This window comes from Zeus faber (genome assembly GCF_960531495.2).
Source record: "Zeus faber genome assembly, chromosome: 4".
NCBI classification, from domain to species: Eukaryota; Metazoa; Chordata; class Actinopteri; order Zeiformes; family Zeidae; genus Zeus; species Zeus faber.
Genome location: NC_137191.1, coordinates 8,145,515 through 8,164,930, shown reverse-complemented (window position 1 = coordinate 8,164,930; position 19,416 = coordinate 8,145,515). Strand labels below are relative to the sequence as shown.

The 19,416-nt window shown below is 41.5% G+C and overlaps 1 protein-coding gene across 3 annotated transcripts; it reads right to left on the bottom strand.

Annotated features, from left to right (window-relative positions):
• Positions 1-1,687: 1,687 nt before the first annotated feature.
• LOC307229262 (SWI/SNF-related matrix-associated actin-dependent regulator of chromatin subfamily E member 1-like) lies at positions 1,688-13,736 on the bottom strand. Of its 3 annotated transcripts, XM_079999217.1 has the most exons (12): positions 13,467-13,736; positions 12,744-12,797; positions 12,267-12,310; positions 10,378-10,482; positions 9,428-9,508; positions 8,904-9,035; positions 8,517-8,688; positions 5,285-5,457; positions 5,086-5,187; positions 4,285-4,305; positions 4,035-4,215; positions 1,688-3,512 (listed from the first exon to the last, which is right to left on the bottom strand). In XM_079999217.1, the coding sequence occupies exons 2-12, from the start codon at positions 12,748-12,750 to the stop codon at positions 3,304-3,306; spliced, it is 1,227 nt and encodes a 408-aa protein (XP_079855343.1). In that variant the 5' UTR covers positions 12,751-12,797; positions 13,467-13,736; the 3' UTR covers positions 1,688-3,303. The 3 variants fall into 3 exon arrangements, with proteins under 3 accessions (XP_079855343.1, XP_079855341.1, XP_079855342.1); XM_079999215.1 differs by having other exon boundaries at positions 4,035-4,305; XM_079999216.1 differs by having other exon boundaries at positions 4,035-4,305; positions 10,384-10,482.
• Between the last annotated feature and the right edge of the window lie 5,680 nt (positions 13,737-19,416).

Sequence of the window (19,416 nt, the reverse complement as noted above, 5' to 3'; positions counted from 1 at the left end):
TACCCCCGAAGTCAGTGAGTAGTAAAAATGCAATTTGCACACTTTGAATGAATCCCAAAAAACATCACTTTGAGCCTTTTTTTGACATTTGGTTGTCTGCACAAATTGCAGTCGCTGTTCCAATCGGCGGTCATGAGATGAATTCCCTCAGTGTACCGTTTCTGGATTACAGTTTTTTGTTTTTGCTTGTTTGTTTGTTTGTTTTTTGTTTTGAATGGAATCACGTTGTTTCAATGCTACAACGCCGTAGTAGAAAATACAGCTTTTAAGCATTAAATGACTCACCCGTGGCTGTAGGCATGTTGGCTGAGGCTCTGCTGTTCTTCCTCTAGAGCAGACGGTGCATCGCCTTCAGAACTAGACACTAGACGTTTTTGTTTTTTTTCTCCCCCTTGTAGATGTAGATGTAGATGTCAGAACGTTTTCGGTCTCCTCGAACATCGAGAATCATGTGAGAAACAACCGCAAGATCTTGCAAAATACATTTGAAACCATATGTGTAGATATTGTGGTCAAAGGCAGTGCATTAAACAGTTATTTTCTTTCATTTTGCAATGGATAGTAAAACATGCAGGTCAAGGGGAGTACATTTGTATAGTATCATTATATTGATTTTGGCCACCAGCTTCATCCTTTACCCGTAGTATTTTGGAGAAATACAAGTTGTAAAGATTACCGCGGTAATTACTTTAAGCAAATGTCCCCAAATCAATAAAAACATGCAGGATTTGCAATTACAGTATATATACCATCTAAATATGCCTGGCCTGTGATTATAATTTGGTCTAATGGAGTGGGTGTGTTATCTGGGTTGAGTTATCCCTGTCTTTTCAGTAAGCCATATTCAGGATAAGGCAAATTCAAAAAAACAACAACATTTGAACACAGATCTATAAAGTGTGTGAAACAGTATAATTAACAGTATCATTTCCAGTCTGTCTATATAGTCTATATATAAGGTATGCTGTAGGTGCCGGTGTCTATTTTCACACTTCAGTGCTGCAAGCTGTTCAGACAGTTGAACACCTGTACATCACTGCGGTTGTGGGATCAGGTTTTCACTTTAGGCTGCTCTAACCACACGCTCATCACGTGAGGCAGAAACTCTTCAAATCTGTAAAGCAGACCCCAAAGTTCTGTTAATAAAGAATAGATAACATACTCATTCATTTGATTGTACATATATTAACATAAAAAAAAACAATAATAATAATGACTTGCATTTGTATAGCGCCTTTCAAGGGACCCAAGGACGCTTGCTGTACAAATGATGAATTATTATATAAGTACATTATAACGGATGCCGTAAGCTGTAGATGAAAAATCTTGAAGGCAACACACTACAATGACTGCAAAATAAAACGCACCTATACCTCATGATTATGCCATAAATCTGAATTTCCGAGACAACAAACAAACCTCATTTAACATAACCGGGGGAAGGGTGAACGTACTCTGAAAACAGGAAATTGGTATGATCCCTTTTCAAATCAACCACTTCCCTAACCTTCACTTTGCAAAAGGACACATCACCATGCCTGGAACAAAACTCAACTTCATTTTGACAAACCAGTGCAGCTTATACTGCACTCGTCAGACAGCACGATGTGGTCTTCCCTGGGGTTCAAAAAACAGTAAAATGTTGGGAGAAAATAAAATAAAACGAGCACGGCAATTTCTTCAGGGTAGAAAAGTTTATTGATATAAATATGAAAAAAGGAATTTCATTTTTAAGACTGCATGTATACAACTTACTTCAAGCTGGAACGAGATCAGAATTACAGCCGAGCAAACCTCGCACGAGCGTGTACACGACATTGAGAAGCTTTTCCGCCGAAAACTGCAAAGCAGATCCACGTAACACTGAGAAAATGTTCAAAGCGTACTGCTTTTGATTTGATTGCCAGCAAGCAAACTTGAGAACACTGTGACGGAGCATTGCACAGCACTGATGATCTGGTGACATATTTATGAGTCAAATTCAACCCCAGAGCAGCCAATAAACAAGTATAATAAAAACGCTGATAATAAATAACAAAACAAAAAAAAAAAAAACTACTACTAGTCGACTACAAACTCCTGAGACAATACTGTCACTGAAATACTGATACGAAGAGCAAGCCCCCTCAGACCGCCGGACGAGTACAACAGGTTAGGGTTTTGGGGAGGAGGGGATATCAGACCGAACTTTGTCTCAGTCACTCCGCTCTTCTCTATCGTACGAGCGGACCGTCTAGGTGCGGTCTTCTCGTCTGAGGGGCTTAAAAACAAATATCATCCACTGAAGGAAGCTGCTACCGCACCTCGCTCTTCACAAGCAAGCCACCTATTTTTTATTTATTTTTTCCCCAAACTGATGAGAACATGCAAACGTAAGAATAAAAAAAAAAAGCATCGTTTCACAATACAAAGGACAAAGAATAACACAGATTTTTCTTTTAATGTGACAGTTTGTCAAATATAATCATAGCCGGTCTTCATTCGCTATCATCTGGAATCACCAGACATAAGTGCTAGAGAATAAGACAAGAGATATGTATTGATATGTGCTGAGGAGGGGTTGTATGGTTTCTTCCAGACGGTGGAAGAAGTAATAGTGCATTCATATGGGCTTTAGTGGCAGCCGCTGATTTAAGGACTGGGCTGCTGCAAAGCTTCAAATTTGAGCTGTTACAATCATTACATCATCGTTAGAGCAGATCACAATCATTTTGCAAAATTGTGAGATTCCGTAGTTAAATACTGTATGTTTTCATCCAAATGTCGAGGGAATTTTTAAGCCAATGTGAGAACACATAGAACCCAAACTTGGCACATTTTCATCAGTTGAGGAAAATAACCTGTCTACCCAAACTGTTCCATGTTCAATGCAAATGGATCTTCTACAATAGGTAGACATGTAATATTAAAAGTTGTATTTTATGGCACTATTATAGTGGCATAGAATTAACAAACTACATGCAAAAAAACGTCGCTTATTCATCGGATGGATGCATATCATTACATCATTATAGGCTACGACAGTGAGACATTTAAATAGGTTGTTAATACCGTAATGATAGCAATTATTTAGCTGGCAATTCATCACCAATTAAAATGTTATGATTGACAGTCCCGCTTCAAATGCTTTCGATTTCAGGTCAAAATTTCAGTTTTCGGTCTGAACGTTTTGACAGCTTTAAAAATCAACCTCGGCATCAAAGCGTGCTCTGCAAAAACGAAGCCCATTTGAACGCAGCTGAGATGCTTTGACATGGTCGAGATGCTACCGCGCAACAGCTTTTCGGTGGCAGCCCCGCCTCCTCAGTGGGCCGCCCGTGCCGCGCCGGGGCCCTCCGAGGACAGCTCGCTGGGCTGGGCGTCCTCCGTTTGGGCCGAGGTCGTCTCCGAGCCCGTGTTACTGTCGCTGGTGCCTTCCTCCATGACCGCCTCGGGGACACTCTCCTTGTCCTCCGACAGCGCCTCCTCGCGGCACGGCTGGGGCTCCGGCTCCTCAGACGCCTTTGACTTTGCTGAAACCCCCCCCCCGCCCCCCCCGCCCCCGAAAAAAACACAATGGAATCAGCATGGACAGTGACGCACATTTGAGTTCACCAAACAAGCAGAGCTGTCACAATTATTTCATAATTGCACAATGAAGTGTGTGTTTCCATCAGTTGGAATTAGGCTAATTAACCAAATGTTAATGTTTTAATGGTCAATGCCAATAAATGGCTGTTCTTAAAGTGGAAGTGTATTACTACAGTATGATCGGCTGGCAAGGCTTATACTGTGACATAACGTGAACCAAAAGGTTTTGTTCTTTTTAAAATACCATATATATTTAAATATATACAACACATGAAAATATATACTGTAAACCCATTAGTCCATTGATTACATTTTTGACAATAAAACTGTTCATCGCAATTATTTGTGTGAGTTTCTGAATTAATAATAGACTAAAATGAATGCGATTGCCCAACAAACAAGGACAGCCACAGAAGCAGGAAGGAGGCCAAAGCGTGCCAAAGCGAGCCAAAGCGGCGCTTCACCTGCGTCGCCCGCGGGGCTCGGCTCCGCCTCCGCCTCCGCCTCCCCTACGTCCTTGCCGCTGCTTTCGTTCGGGTTGGGTTGCGATTTGCCGCCGTGCGTGGCGCAGATGTGCTTCTCTTCCTCCGCCAGCACGCAGGTGGAGGCCTCCCCGGCGGCCTGCTCCCCCGACTCCTTCTCCCGCTCCACCAGGTGCTTGCGGGACGCCTCCTCCGCCGCGGCGATCTCCGCAGAGATCTTCTCCATGTCCACCTCCACCTTCAGGCAGCAGAGCTGGGCGGAAACGGCCCGGTTTAGTCTCAGCACCTCACAGAGAGGGACGAGTGATGAGTCGTTCGTCATAAGTTGGAAACTTCGGTGGCTTCAGTTCCAGCATGATGTGTCTGTCGCTATGGTTACTTGTGTTTTGGATTTCAAGCAGAATTTGGATGAAAGCATAATGAGCTTTCATGAAGGATGACTGTGATCGGTTACGTGTCATTTATTGTGGCTCGTAGCGGATACACCTCTCTTTTTGCTCTGTACTAGGCCGTAGCAAGGCCTGTCAACTTTTTCGCGATGAAATGAAAAAAAAAAACAACTAAATGAAAAAACGATTAACTGAAAAAAATTCATTCACGGCAAAAAATCCCCCCAAAGAAGCAAAAAAAAAAAACACTGGTTATAAATAACTGAGACTTCAAGGCTTTGTGAGATACATTTCCAGGTGATATAAGATTTTCACCTCTTCAGTAAAGTATATATTTGGTAAGTATTAGGTTCAGATCTGGAAAGCTCGTTTATGATGAATGTCAAGCGTAAATGGCGCCCCCTGTTTCCATCCGCCAGACAGTGCACGTGAGAGCAAACGGCTGCACGTCAGTACAGTAATGACCGGGTCTGCAAATCATAAACGATGTTGACAGCTATATGTTTTCAGGAACATGTGGATGAAGTTAGTGGCAGCTGCCAACTGTGAGGCAGGGCCTGCCGCAAAAAAAAAAAAAAAAAAAAAAAAAACAGAATCAGCACTTGGAAAAACAAAAGTTTGCATGCGAGCCGGCGAAGCCTTACCCTTTTCAACTCGCTGGTGAAAGACTCTGTGGCTTCGATGAATTTCCTCTTCTTGTCCTGGTGGCGGTCTTCGATCTGGAGCAGCTCCGCTTCCAGCTTTCTCTGCGACCCGAGACACGCAGGCACCGGGCGGGTTACCGACTGTTCACGGTCGCGGCCGGGGTGGGGTACTAGAGTGACGCGGACGGAGCGGGCATACCTGGTGCACCATCAAGGACTGGACCTGCCGCTTCAGCACCTGCATGCGGGCCGTGGTCACCACCGAGCGCACATCCGGCACCACGCTCTCGCTGAGGATCTCGCTGATCAGGCGGTGGTTGCGCTGGAAGCGGGCGGCGGCCGAGTGCTTGGTGGAGAAGCCGTCGTCGTAATCTAGAAGCGGAGAGAGAAAAAAAAACAAAAAAAACAAACAAACATTAAAAAAAAACGGATTAAGGCAAGTATCCCCCGTCTGCGTCACCTGCTAAAACGCAGGCTGTTAACGGGTGCTTGTTGCGCTCTTTGGCTCTGAGAAAACTGCGATGCATTTCCACAAAAACGGCAACGCCACCGGGAGGCCGCGGCTTGGTGTTTACGTGGCGCTCAGCACCGGCCGTTAAGTCAAATTTGACCTCGGGGAGACGCACAACCCTCGACGTTACCGTTGGGAAGAACCAAGCCTTCATTTTTAATCCGCCGCATGTGGGTGGAAGGTTCATGATGGGATATACCCTTTTATTTGCCTACAAATTGTAATCCTGGTAAATCCTGTAAATACATAGATCCCGTCGCCACATAAACACAATGCTGTCGTAAAACGACTGATTAACCAAATGCCGCTCAATCTGTTTCTGTTTTAGCGTTATTTCCCAAACGGTAATTCAGTGGCCTACAACAAATAAGCCGTTTGTTAACTGTTACAGATGTTGGACAGAGGTGAGCTCGGGAATCCCACAGCGGGCTCCGGGGGGATTTGGAGCGCAACGCATTTCGTTTTTCACAATTGTTTACACGCTACAACTGAAACCTGAGCCTCATGCGCCAAATCCCTAAACCAAGTCTGCAAAAACGGCGAGCACAATTCCCGCTTTCCACTCAGTTTTCCATTCCCAATCAAACTTTTTTTGCGAAACACAGTTTTCTAAATTAGCCACAACATTCGAAGTTAAAATCTCTCGTGCTCCCTTGGAACGCAACGGCGAATCACAACGCCAAGCTTTATTTACCTAATGCCGGCACCCGCTGCTCGCAGGTGTAAACACTGGTTGCTTAATTGTTCGCTTGGAAATCAGAGCAGATCAACTGGTTCGTCGACCACCCACAGCTTAATGTTGTAAACCTCCCACCATATTCCCCATTCCTAAACCCAAATGAAGGTTTTATTTTCCCGCATGATGACGCCGGAAGGTGTATGACCGCCATCCCTTCGCACGCACGCCTCGCCTCCAGGCGATGGAGGATGCATGTGGTGGAGTGGATGCGGGGGCCTTTCGGTCACTCCCGGAGATTCTTTCCCCGCTGTTTAGCCGGGGAGCGCCTCGCCTGTGATGTAGATGAGGTGCTGCGGCCAGACCAAAATAGGAGGCAGGATGGAGCCTCATTTCTATTTTCCTACATTTTGTATTTGTTTTCCTCTTTTTGTGTTTAGAGCTTTGAGAAAATGAGCCACTTTATTTATTTATCCATCTATCCATCTATCTATCTATCTATCTATCTATCTATCTGTCTGTCTGTCTATCTATATATCTATATATCTATTTATCTATCTATCTATTTATTTTTTTATAACAATTTTTTTTTGAGAAACCACTTGATCTAGTTTTTCTCCTGTTGGGTATGTAAACGCACAAGTGTTCCAAAATACTGCCTTTTCGAAATACTGTAAATAAAAAGGTTTTTGTGACTGTATTGGATTTGTGTGTTTAGTGTGTTTATATATACATATATATACTGTATATATATGTGTGTGTATATTTATTTGAGTTGTGTAGATATACATTACTGTAACAATCTTTTACAACCGGCCACGGTGCAACACTGAAAATGCAAAAGGCATAACCTTACTGATAAGATATTCATAGCAGTGTTTTGTGTTGAGCACATCAGTGTGTCATTGGTTGGTAGAACTATCCGTTCATATGGCATGTGTGTGTCATTTGGATGCAAAAAAAAATGTTTAGATGAGAGAGAACTGTTTTGAGTGTGGTGTTTGCTTTTTCTCTGCGATTTGTAGAGTGTTTCGTTTTGTGTTCGTGGTTTGGTGTTTAGAGTTCTGAGAAAATGAGCCAAAGATTCGGAAAACGTGTGTAAACAATCGTGGAAAAACTGTATGAAAGCTGGAGTGAGCAAACGACAGCGGGGCCAACAATTGTCACTTGTATGTGCTGTGAGTCAGCAGGAAGACAAAGAACCGCTGTGAAGTACAGTAGGAGAGGCTGGGAAGTGTTGCAATCTGTTCAAGTGACTCTCGGCCTTTTTATGGTGCTATTGATTAAGGCCCATAAACAAACACTTCTTTCTGTATTCTGCGTTATGGCGTAACACACTTGAATTAGTCACGGCCCCGAAAAAGCTTGTCAACAAAAATTTTAACACATAAGATAAGATCAGATAAGGCTTAATTTATCACTGGGGCGAAGCCCAGGTAAGTAGGTAAATAACAGCACCGCTGACAAAAGGCCCGGCACAAACTTTGAGAAATGGTCACCGAGACTAACAAAACGGTTACCGAATATCATAATTGGGTGATATTGAGCCATGTAATTCTAATCCATATTCAATATTAAGATATCAAGAAAGCGTTAACATTTATTACCAGACATTTTTGGTGATATTTAACTCTTACAAAGTTTGTCTTTTTTTAACATAACCAATGGAATCATCCATATCTCGACTCATGTCTTAGTGGTTTTGTTTTTGTACAGTTTGAACTATGTCAAAAAGCCTGATTATGAATCAGAAGGGGCCATCCTGAGGCGGAGAGAGAGCGATCGGGGCACATTTTGTGCACCTGCCTCCCTCTCCGACGGCACAGGGAGGGAAACCGCGTGTAATGGGGACACTTTCTCCGTGACTCTCTCCCCGATCGCCCCCTCTCCATGCGTTTGTAACATAGAAAAATATATTAGTGATTCCCCTCATTTATAATTCCTCATTGAAATGTTATCCCTGTGCATTTTGTACATTTCTATCTGTTTGATCCTGTTACTGGAATGCACACTGACTGAAAAAACAACAAAAAAAACGACCGCTCGGTTGGAGGAATTTCAGTCGACTTTCAGGGGACAGCCCTTAAAGCTTCTACAAGCAGTTCTCCTGCACGCCACTGTCCTCTACTGGCACCATCCAGAGCTCAGACAGCTGCTGTTTCCTTCAGATGACGAGACGCCCTCGAGACTCACACCATACATAAGTCATTTATCATACAGTGTATCTATAATTTATGGCCTCACCGTCTGGATCCTCCGCCGGCTGGATGCTCCGGTAGGGCTCGCCTTTATCCAGTCTTGACTGCCTCTGCCGGCTCTCCTCCTCCAGAGCCGCCTCCGCCCGGCTCTTGGCGTTGACGTAGGCCAAGTAGGCCGGAGAGTTGTGGTAGACCTTCATGCTCTCGTTGTACTCAATCTGCGGTGGGAGAGATGACGAGAGATGACGGGGAAACGGAGACGGGGCAGTCGGTCGGTGCTACTCAGCCCGGACAGGGGTCAGGAAAGATTTTGGGAAGGCATGAACTATGAATTGGGGGGAGTGGGAGCCACAACTGTTGGAGACACATCTCCTGGTCACCCATCAGCAAAACCAATATAACACCCCCCCACCCCCTTGTAAAAGAAACCAACCTTCTCTGCTTCGTAGTCATTCAAATAATCCTGTTTCTCCTCATCAGTGAGGTCCCTCCACATGCCACCGATTATCTTCCCAATTTCCCATAGCTTCAGATCAGGATTGGACGCTTTTACTTGATCCCAAACCTGGTGATGAGAACCAGACAGTGGCGTGGGGTTGGCTTGGGTCGGAGGGGCGATAAACGGTTATCTCTTTGCAGAGAGGTCACAAACCAGAGGAGGCCGTGTTATTTAAGCTCCATCACCAAGTTGATAAAAAAACAAAAACAAAAAAAAAAAAAACCCCATTTGTGTGTGCTAAGGTTGTGTCTTTTATTCTGCCGTGGCTTAATATCTAAGTTGGTTAAACTTACCTTGGTGGATTTCTTCAAGCGCCTGACACTTAACTCATGGCTGAATTAGCCTGTGCTAATTGTGCATCTTAAAAACAAAAGCAAAGGCAAATATCTGTGTTGCAATGAAGGTACAAGACGGCTCAAATGGCATCAGGTTTGTTTTTCTTGACAAAACGCACTTACCTTTCGACTATATCTCATATATGGCATCAGTGGCTTATCGGGTGGCTTGGGTGGCTTTGGAATATTTATTCCAGATGAATTCTGGGGGGAGGGGGGAGACAAGAGACATTTTAGAAAAATAATCACGCTTATTGATTAGGGAACCATTTCAGACTCTATAACTAAGCAATGCAGAGGCATTAATTATGAAAGCAAACGTGTAAAAAACATGACATTACGCTTTGAGGAAAGCAGTCTTCCGTGCTCGTGAGTCATGCCTAGTCATTGCAATGAACTCGGTTTAATTAAAAGCAATTTGAAGCCGACCAGAAATCGGGAACCCCGTCGAGTATGATGAAATAGCAAAGGAGTGGTGGGAAAAACAAAATGGACAAAAATCGGACTTAAGCTGAGATTTTCCCACTGTGAGACATAATGCCATTATTAGAACCGGCCAACCACGGCTTACACGCAGCGACTGAATTACTACTGAGCAGAGGAAGCCATGCTAAGCTTCTTTGACGCCATGGCAACGCTGATGGCATGGGTTACTCAACATGACAGTCAGCAATGCAGAACGCGGTATTCAGGCAACACACAGACGGACTTGTAGCCGGTCTGCACTGCGAAGGAGGCAGCGGAGGGTTTGGGAATGGCGCGCCTTTCAAAACGCCTCAATATCACCGTGATATATGTCGATCTATGACGTAGGGCTCGAGGTGAAAGACGTAAAAAAATTATAAAAATGTATCCTCTTTGTCTTTCTTTCTTTCTCTTTGAGAAAAGCCAAGGTTTCAAGTGAATCCTGAATTTTGAAAAACAACAGCATCCTCCTTCTGACTGGATGAGTTTGAACGTTCAATTTTGCATTAAACTGGAACGGGCAGTTCGCTGTTGGACTTTGCTCCGTCAGGTGTTCTTTTCACCTGTTGTTTTTGGTCACCTTGTTTTCTCTATATTAATATTCATACCGTTACCCGACTGTTGCTGCCTTGGCTCCCTCCCAGTCTGTAGTTGTTGTAGGCCAGGTGGCTGTACGGGTTGTACCCCACAAACCCGGCGGTGTTGGGCGTTTGCTGATGAAAACAAAATGAGAAAGAATCACGAATGAGAAACGAAATAAGAACAAGGGGTAAAAGCAGGACCACAGCCACCGGGGTCGTGTGGTTTCTAAAATAATGTTGATGAGTGTGAAAAAATGATCGGTGTGGCCACTGATTAGTTCAAAAGAATATGCAGAGAAGTCAAAAAGATGACACGAATCACATGTGAGATAGGCCTCAGTGTTGTCAAGTCTGCTTATAATAAGCCACTTTAGGCTTATTATATGGATCCACGGATTGGAGGCTCTTGTCATTCAGTCATTTTTGTATCAATCATTTGCTTATTATTATATACCTTTGTATTACAAATAATATAACTAGGTCACAGCGGGGTTCTTTTAATTTTCATATGACAGAATAGGCCTTATATGTCCTGTATAAATTGGGTTTCTTATCTTTCTGTCTTATTTGGGAGTTGGCAACACTGCTGGGCCTATATAGCTGATAATAAGTTATATATAATAAAAGTTATATAAAATAGGTTATAGATAATAAGTTACATACCGTATTTCCTCAAATAGTGAGCAGGGCCTTTATTGGAAGCAGGCATATATTAGAGGTAGGCTTTTATATCTAATTCCCTCTGTTTATTAAGTATATTTGATCATATTTTAGTATGAATTTTTAATGTAACTTTCATCTGGGTGCCATGCCATGCAAACACATGTATGGTAAAAAAACAGAGGTAGTAGCTATCCTAAAAGTTGCACTTGTAGTGGTTGCCAACGGGGGAATACGTTTTCCGAGTTCTTGAACGCACAACTTCCTGCTTGGAGAGCTGGAGAGCGCTACGAAATGGAGTAAATCAGTGGTTGACCGATTGATCAGTCGGCTGATTAATGGGGCCGATATTTGCCCCTATTGATATAATCGGTATCGGCCGATGCCTGCGCTCACAAGGCCGTTAAACAGAAAATGTCTGCAGACTAGTGTTGTCAAAAATATAATTTTTCCCACACATATCGATTCTGAATATTTTAACCGGTTTCAATACAGGTACTCCTCACTTAACAACCGAGTTCCATTCCTCGCACCAGGTCGTTAAGCAAATTGGTCGCTAAGCGAGGACCTGTGTTATTTCACGGTAAGGGGGCGTGGTTGGTATATATAGTATATATAGTATATAGAGTGTATAAAGTATATACAGTGTATATAGTATATATAGTATATATAGTGTATATAGTATATATAGTGTATATAGTGTTAATAGTGTATATTAGAGAGAGCTGCTGTTAAGTCTGAACGGTGGTCAGACAGGTAGGTTGTTAAGTGAGGAGTACCTGTGCTCATTTTCCGCACTATCAATGTACCGGTACCAGCTGTGCTTCCTCGCTTTCTCTTCTCTCCGACAGCGAGTTGACACAAAAGCAAAAGTTGTTGTATGTTTTATCAGATGCAAAAAAAACCCCAACAACACGATATCAGCATTATATATCAGCTATCGACCACGCCGCTTTCTAAATATCGGCATCGGCCTTCAAACACCCCTATCGGTCGGCCACTAGAATAAATGAAAACATCAACAATAAAAACACACTGTTTTTATTTGCTTTGTTTGGGAGCCGAGCTCCGCACCGGAATGGCGCCGCAGCTCCGATCAGTTTCCCCACCCGGTCCGTATTTGAGGCAGGATTTTTTGTGTGTGTGTGTGTGTGTGTGTGTGTGTGTGTGCGTCGACCACGCCCTATTTCCATTTGACTACCGCTTTATATTTGAGGAAATACGGTAGACACGACATACATATTAGTGATACTCACTGTTGCGGGGGCCGGGGGAGGTGGAGGGGCGTACGAGGGCCGCTCTGTTGTCAAAGAAAAGGTTGAAAAACAGGAATAAATATGTTCCCACCTCCTCGGGCGAAACCAAAACGGATAGAATTTGTGTAATTTGTCGCACTTGATCTTAACTTGATGTAAGAAACATAACAACAGAACAGTAGTGATGTGTATCAGTGGTTCTCAACGTGGGGTCCGGGTCCGGGGATGCCCCCCGGGGTCCTTAGAGAGGTTGGGGGGGGGGGCAAAACGATTCACGGAACCCTGGTGTTTGTTTTGTTTTCGGGGTTTTTTTTTCATTGTTTTTATCTTGGTTCTTGAGCCGATCGCACGGGACCGCGGCTCCGGGGGATGAATGATCGAATGAGAGGCTCTGGGTCACAAAATGAGCGTCCTCGCCGTGACAACGACTGAGAACCACTGAATCACTGTGCACGGAAATCCCATCCAATCCCTTACTTGACATCTTTGCGGCGAGTGGGGCAGAGGTCGATCTACTCGGGTTCACTGGCTCTGAAATGAACACATTTTGATCGCATGTTAAGTTCATAAAGTATGGATTATGATTATGATCATGCTCTTGACCTGGTTTCTCAAGACCAAACAAAGAGATGTGGACAGGGCGCTGGGGTTGGTGTGAGCCTGCAGCTCGTTATCCATAGCTTAACATTGTCATTGTGTTATGTTTACAGGTGTGTGACAAATAAAGGGTGGTGAGGTGTTTTTACGATGGAATGTCAGGATGTGACCGGACCAGTGTCAAATCAACGGGCGTACGGCTGGATGCTAACTAGCAGGTAACGGTCTAGCCAATAAAACAATTATTGAGTGCTTTTTTTTTTTCGATTTGACAGCGTTAAAATCAGAAAGAAATGTGAGTCGAACATCCCGCGAGGGGATTTGGGTATGAACGTTAAAGGCAATGTCACGCCAATACCTGTAAATTAAGGGTGACTGGCGAACTAGTCCCTCACACCGTTAGCTTAGCGCACTAGTAACTAACTAATGGTCGAGGAGCTAGTTAGCTTAGCTTCCACAATGAAAATAGAAATGGCGGCCCCGGGATGTGGCGACCACGCAACGGTGCAGCGACACACGCATACCCAGCTCCCACATCAATGTCCGCTGATCGAAACGGGCCCGGGAAGGCAGGACGTCCAACGCACGGTCAGACCGACTCACCCCGACGCAAAGCCCGTGTCCCGCGACCCCAGCGCCTCCGCGGTGCGTGGCTCTCCCAGGCTGGACGGAGACACCCGGACCCCGGTGTTGGAGCGGCGGAATCGGGGTTCCAGCGCTGATGATCCCTGTAGAACCTTCCAGAACCGCCGCACCACCCTCCGCTCCCCGGCGGCACAGACTCCCACTAAGCCCCGGGAAGAACCCGGGAAGAACCTGGCTCAGTGCTGGGTGTGAATAACTCTTGATATACAAACATACATGGTTTAATCATCACTGAAACTGAAAGTGAAAGTACATTTTTAAAATCATAATGATATATTATCATTATTATTATTTTTATTATTATTATTGAGATTCTATATATATATGAAATAGTTTTCACATCACTGAAACTGAAAGTGAAAGTACACTTGAAAAGATCATAATATATTATTATTGTTATTATTATTATTGTTATTGAGATTCTATATATATATATATGACAGTTTTCACATCACTGAAACTGAAAGTACATTTTTAAAATCATAACATTTTTTTTCTATTATTATTATTATTATTATTGTTGAGATTCTATAAATGTATTACATAGTTTTCACATCACTGAAACTGAAAGTATTTTTTCTCATAATATGTTATTATTAATATTATTATTATTATTGTTGAGATTCTACATAGTTTTCACATCACTGAAACTGAAAGTGAAAGTACATGTTTAAAATCATAATAATATATTAATATATCATTGTTGAGATTCTATATACTGTATATATTACGTAGTTTTCACAACACTGAAACTGAAAGTGAAAGTACATTTTTAAATAATAATATATTATTATTATTATTTTTGTTGAGATTCTATATACTGTATATATTACATAGTTTTCACATCACTGAAATTGAAAGTACATTTTTTTTAATCCTAATATATTATTATTATTATAATCGTTGAGATTCTATATATATATTACATTGTTTTCACATCACTGAAACTGAAAGTAAAAGTACATTTTTTTAAATCATAATAATATGTTGTTATTATTATTATTATTATTATTATTATTGTTGAGATTTTATATAAATATTACATAGTTTCCACATCACTGAAACTGAAAGTGAACTTACATTTTTCTAAATCAAAATATATTAGTATTATTATTGTTGAGATTATATATATATTACATAGATTCCACATCACTGAAACTGAAAGTACATTTATTTTTTAATCCTAATATATTGTTATTATTATTATTGTTGTGATTCTATATATGTTTTACATTTATATATTTGATTTAATATTTGTATATGTTTAATAATATATAATGTAATATGTAATGATTATTATATAACCATATTATAGGAAATAACTATTTCCACTTCTAATCAAATCCCATTCCCCCATCATTTGATAATTATACTATTAAATTATATTATTATTCTATTATTATTATGTTATTAATTACATCATATGAATGTGTTTTTTTAATTGTCCATTGAAACAAAAGTTGTGAAATAATGGTGAAATGTCCAACTGAAATAACATATATTAAAGAACATTTTAGTGGGATAAAAAAGGAAAAAGCCCACAGTGTCAGTTAAATACAGTGTTGTGTCGTAAGCAGCGCAGTAAGTACCTCGTTGAGAAAGTTATATGGTTCAAGCCCAGGATGAAAAAAAAACGTGTAAAGGGCATGAACTGTATATTCATTCATTCTTTACAGGCCAATAGGCTTTAGTAAAACATCAAGTTGCTCTGTTCGGCGCTCTCCTGTTTTAAGAACTGAAATACTTTGCATTCTTGTCCATACCGCTTGAATGCCGCGCATGTCAACAGTTGTAATAGTGTGCTACCTAGTAATAACAAGGTAAGCCTCCGGGATTTAGCCTACATCTGTCCATTCAACCTGAATAGGACGCGTTTCGTAATTGTTAATCGATTGTATTAATAGTAATTATTTTCTTTTTTTTTTACCGTGCATGGCACAGCAAAATTGACAGAGTATTTTGATTTCCAGTCAAACATTTTATGGTGCAATATACCATTCGCATCTGGGTTTTTCAATTGCGGCGGCTTACTGCCCGTGTCACCGTGCATCTGCGAGACAACGAGCAGAAACAACAGAGCCCTGTCGAGCGGAGTGGACTGAGCGTGGGCGTGGGCGTTGGATACTTGTGGTTGGAAGGTAGTTTGGAGGTTGCGTGCCTCCCGTAAGCTACTGTGGAAGCTCAACACTTTGTGCTCTTCCCCAGCGGGCACAGCTGCGGTATTCTGGATGCCCCGGGGGCGGGAGCGGGCCCGTGACATTTTCCAATCCGGCAGAGGAATCCTCGTCCAGCTGAGCCTTCCAGGGCAGAATCAAACCCGGTTCTCCTTAAGCCCGTAGAGCTCTCCAAAATAGATTCAGGCAGTGGAACTAAGCAGCCTTGAAAGTTTACTCTGGTGGTGGATGATGGAGGTATTTTTAGCGGCTGCACAAGTTGTATTGTTATGATGTATCATTCCAGAGGTATTCCTTGAACAAATTTCAGTAGTATCATTAACTTGTATGTCTAACCAGAATTTGACTTTGAGATGCTATATCTGTCAGTTGCGTGTTATGTTAGGACCGGGAAAAGGCACAGTCAGTATTTTTAGATCTCACTCTGAAAATCCACAGGAAACCAAAAGTTTATTATACAAAAACATGAAAGTATTAATGTGAAGGTGCGTTTAAAGTCGGATCAGGGGGAAAGGATATCAAAGCTGACAGCTCCCTGCATTGTCTCCTGTCTAGTGTGGCGGCACGCATGGCGGCCGTCATTAATACTCGGGCCTTAATGTTTTTCCAAAAAGCCCGAAAGCGGCAAATCTCCATTCGCTGCCAAGGCTGTTTGAACATTTGATGGAAAAGTGGAGGGAAAAGAAAGATATGAAGTTCCCTATTGGGGCTGATGTACCGTGCATACTGGCACATGGCACAATATGTAGTCAGTGCATTTAATCATATCTTATCTACTGAGTGGGCGCCATTCAGTTAAAGGTAGCTTCCTGTATTCCAGTGCAATGCAATAATTGATGAATAACTGATTTAATCACCAAAAAGATCTACATTTGAAGCTCTGAAAACGGAGCTTGGGAGAAATGTGATGTAGTAATTGTGTGGCGTAGTGATTTCTTCGCACTTCTTTGGTTTAATTTGACTGAATGACTACGGCCTGTTGACAAGAGGGTCACCTTTACAGAATAAGGCATTTTTCCAGTGGTCAGGACACTCTTACATTATTGAGAATAACTAGTGGCCCAGAGTTGGTGAGAATCCACTTTGTTTATGTGGTTGCCATGGTATTGGATTCAATACATGACATTGAATTTGGCAAAGGTCGACACTTATCTTCTTATTACTTTTATTAGCTGTGACTCTGTACCGGTGATATTGTGGGAGAGACCCGTTTTCGCTAAAAGAGCGCAGGAAAATCGATTTATAGTTGGGAACAGGTGATCGGTACAAGAGTTGTAAACTAGCGAGGGCCGGGTATATCTTATGTCTGCCATTTTCGGCTGCCCCCTCCTCTCCCGCGATCCGTCAAGATCACATCCCACACAAACACGCGCAAACATATACTTTTTCCTGCTTTAAAATCTATAAAAGGTGCCTGTGAAATCCGCAACATAAACATGGCATCGCATGTCGAGGTCAAAGCCCCTGAAAATCCCGCTTGTTTCATATCATTGCTATAACTTTTGTTTTTGTTCATACCTCCACCTTGGACAAAGTTCTCTTTCAGCCGCCCTCGCAAAGTAAACAACGAGAGTGAAAGGAATCCCATAAATAACTCCAACGGATTAAGCATTATTATGATTTGTATGATTTGTTTTAATCAAACTGCATACATTTTCACATATTTTACCTTTATAAAATAAGCAGATTATCCATCACGGGGAGCAGTCCAACAGTCCCTTCACTGTTGAACTGTCAAGGTCCAGACTCATGGACTTATAAAGTTTCAAACTCTGTTTCTTTGTTATAACATGCGGGAGTTATTCTATATCTTCAAATATTAAAATCAACAGATGATATCCAAGGGAAACATGAAATGTCTATCTCTCAGAAGAGCAACGCTAAAAGCCAAGTCGCAGAGAAATAGTTTAAATATACAAGTTTTTTTTTGTTTTTTTCCTTTGGGGGGCGGGTTGGAGTTAGAATAATTTGAGGCCGAGGAAACGTTCTGTTGTTGTAACCCTTCATTGGGTGATGGATGATAAGCGGCCCCGAGCTCTCGGGTTTTATCCCGAACATGTGGTTCGCTGAGTCAATCCTTTCAAATACGTTATTTCAATGCTGTGATTTCGCAAAAAATATTTGCTTCTCGTCGTCTTGATCCGGCGGCGGATAACAAACCATGCGAGGAACAGATATTATGAAAATATGCGGTATGAGGTAAATTATTCATTGAAGAACAACATTTTTAGAAACACAGAAATCAAGTTGTAGACTTCAATTATGGCCCGTCCGGTCATTACTGTTAAATGTTGTGGTTCATTTTGTTGACGTGACTCGACTAAAGTAAGAGAATGATTTCATATTAAAAGTAAACACCGTCAATTTTTCTATTGAAATGAAAAGTATCTTATCACTGCTTTTAATCTCAAATCATGTTTTTTGTCTTATTTTCCTTACTTCAGGAGCTGAACAGCTCAGAAGATCAGATTCATCGTGTTCGGTTCATTGAAAAATGTTCTAATAATTTTTGTCGTGTGATTTAATAAGAACATATTCGATATATCAATAACTGATCCTATGGTTGGAACTAATTTTCTTCATTGACTTTCACAGTAAAAAGGTTCGAACGAGCGTAGGTTAGTGTCTCAAAGAAAGGGGTTCTTTTGCTTTTCCCTCAGAAACGCAGCCCTGGGCCCTCCGTTGGTAACAAAGACGAGAGGCTTGGATTTTAACAGACCTGGCAGCACGTCCGCAATCTTTTTCGCTGAAAACCTCACGGTCACTATGACTCTGCCAAAACTCTGCCAAAACCGTATCCAGCGCAAGTGTTGGAGAAGGTTGGCCAACATCGTGTCTGATGTTTTCAAACGTTTGCACACATGCATCCCTTCAATTGGTTTGAATTTCCCTGATGGAATCTTCCATTCCGTCCAAAATGGTGTAATTTTCAACTCACCCGGCTACAGAAAACTAAACGAAACAATGCTGTCCAAGTTACAAGGCAAAAGGTGAAAAACAACCATTCCTCTCAAGAATTATGTCAATGAAATACATTTATTGTTTCTTATAATTCTCTTAATTAAAGCCATGATTTGGGCAGAAGATTTTTAGAGTGTGTTTATTTCAATAGGACAATCCAGTCTGACAGAGAATTGTTGTGAATCACTCTCTTAAATTCTTCTTCTTCTTCTTCTTCTTCTTCTTCTTCTTCTTCTTCTTCTTCTTCTTCTTCTTCTTGTTATTATTGTTATTATTATTAATATAAATACAATTATTAATATTAATATGAATATTATTATTAACAATAATAATAATAATAATAATAATAATATTACAATTATTATTATTATATTTCTTCTTTCAGTGAACTCAAAGCCATGCGTTCATTGCCTATGTACTGTATCACTGAAACATATAATGACCAAATAATGAGTCCTTGCTGGATCCAGTTAGTAATCCACCATCATCTCCCGAGAGATAGCATAACATATTTTTTTGTGTTGAGAGATAAAATAAGAGATAAAATGTGATAAGATACAATGAGCTTTCAAATGGCCAGCGCTGCATTCCTCCTGTACACCAGAACACCGGGGGGGAAACATTATTTCTTGGAAAATGGTAACAGTCTTTCCCTAAATAAGCAAAAATGTTGTACAAAATATCATGTTATTAGAACATAGTCAATATCCTTCTTATCACATGATGATGATTAAAAAAATTTTTTTTTGAATAATTGACTGATGACTCCCGGG

What these genes read in the sequence shown, in the direction of transcription:
- LOC307229262 (XM_079999215.1), bottom strand. An exon ending in ATGACTACGAAGCAGAGAAG is followed by an intron (nt 8,689 to 8,903) that starts GTTGGTTTCTTT and finishes CTCCCACCGCAG; the next exon opens with ATTGAGTACAACGAGAGCAT. An exon ending in GAGCCCCGCGGGCGACGCAG is followed by an intron (nt 3,513 to 4,034) that starts GTGAAGCGCCGC and finishes GGGGGGTTTCAG; the next exon opens with CAAAGTCAAAGGCGTCTGAG.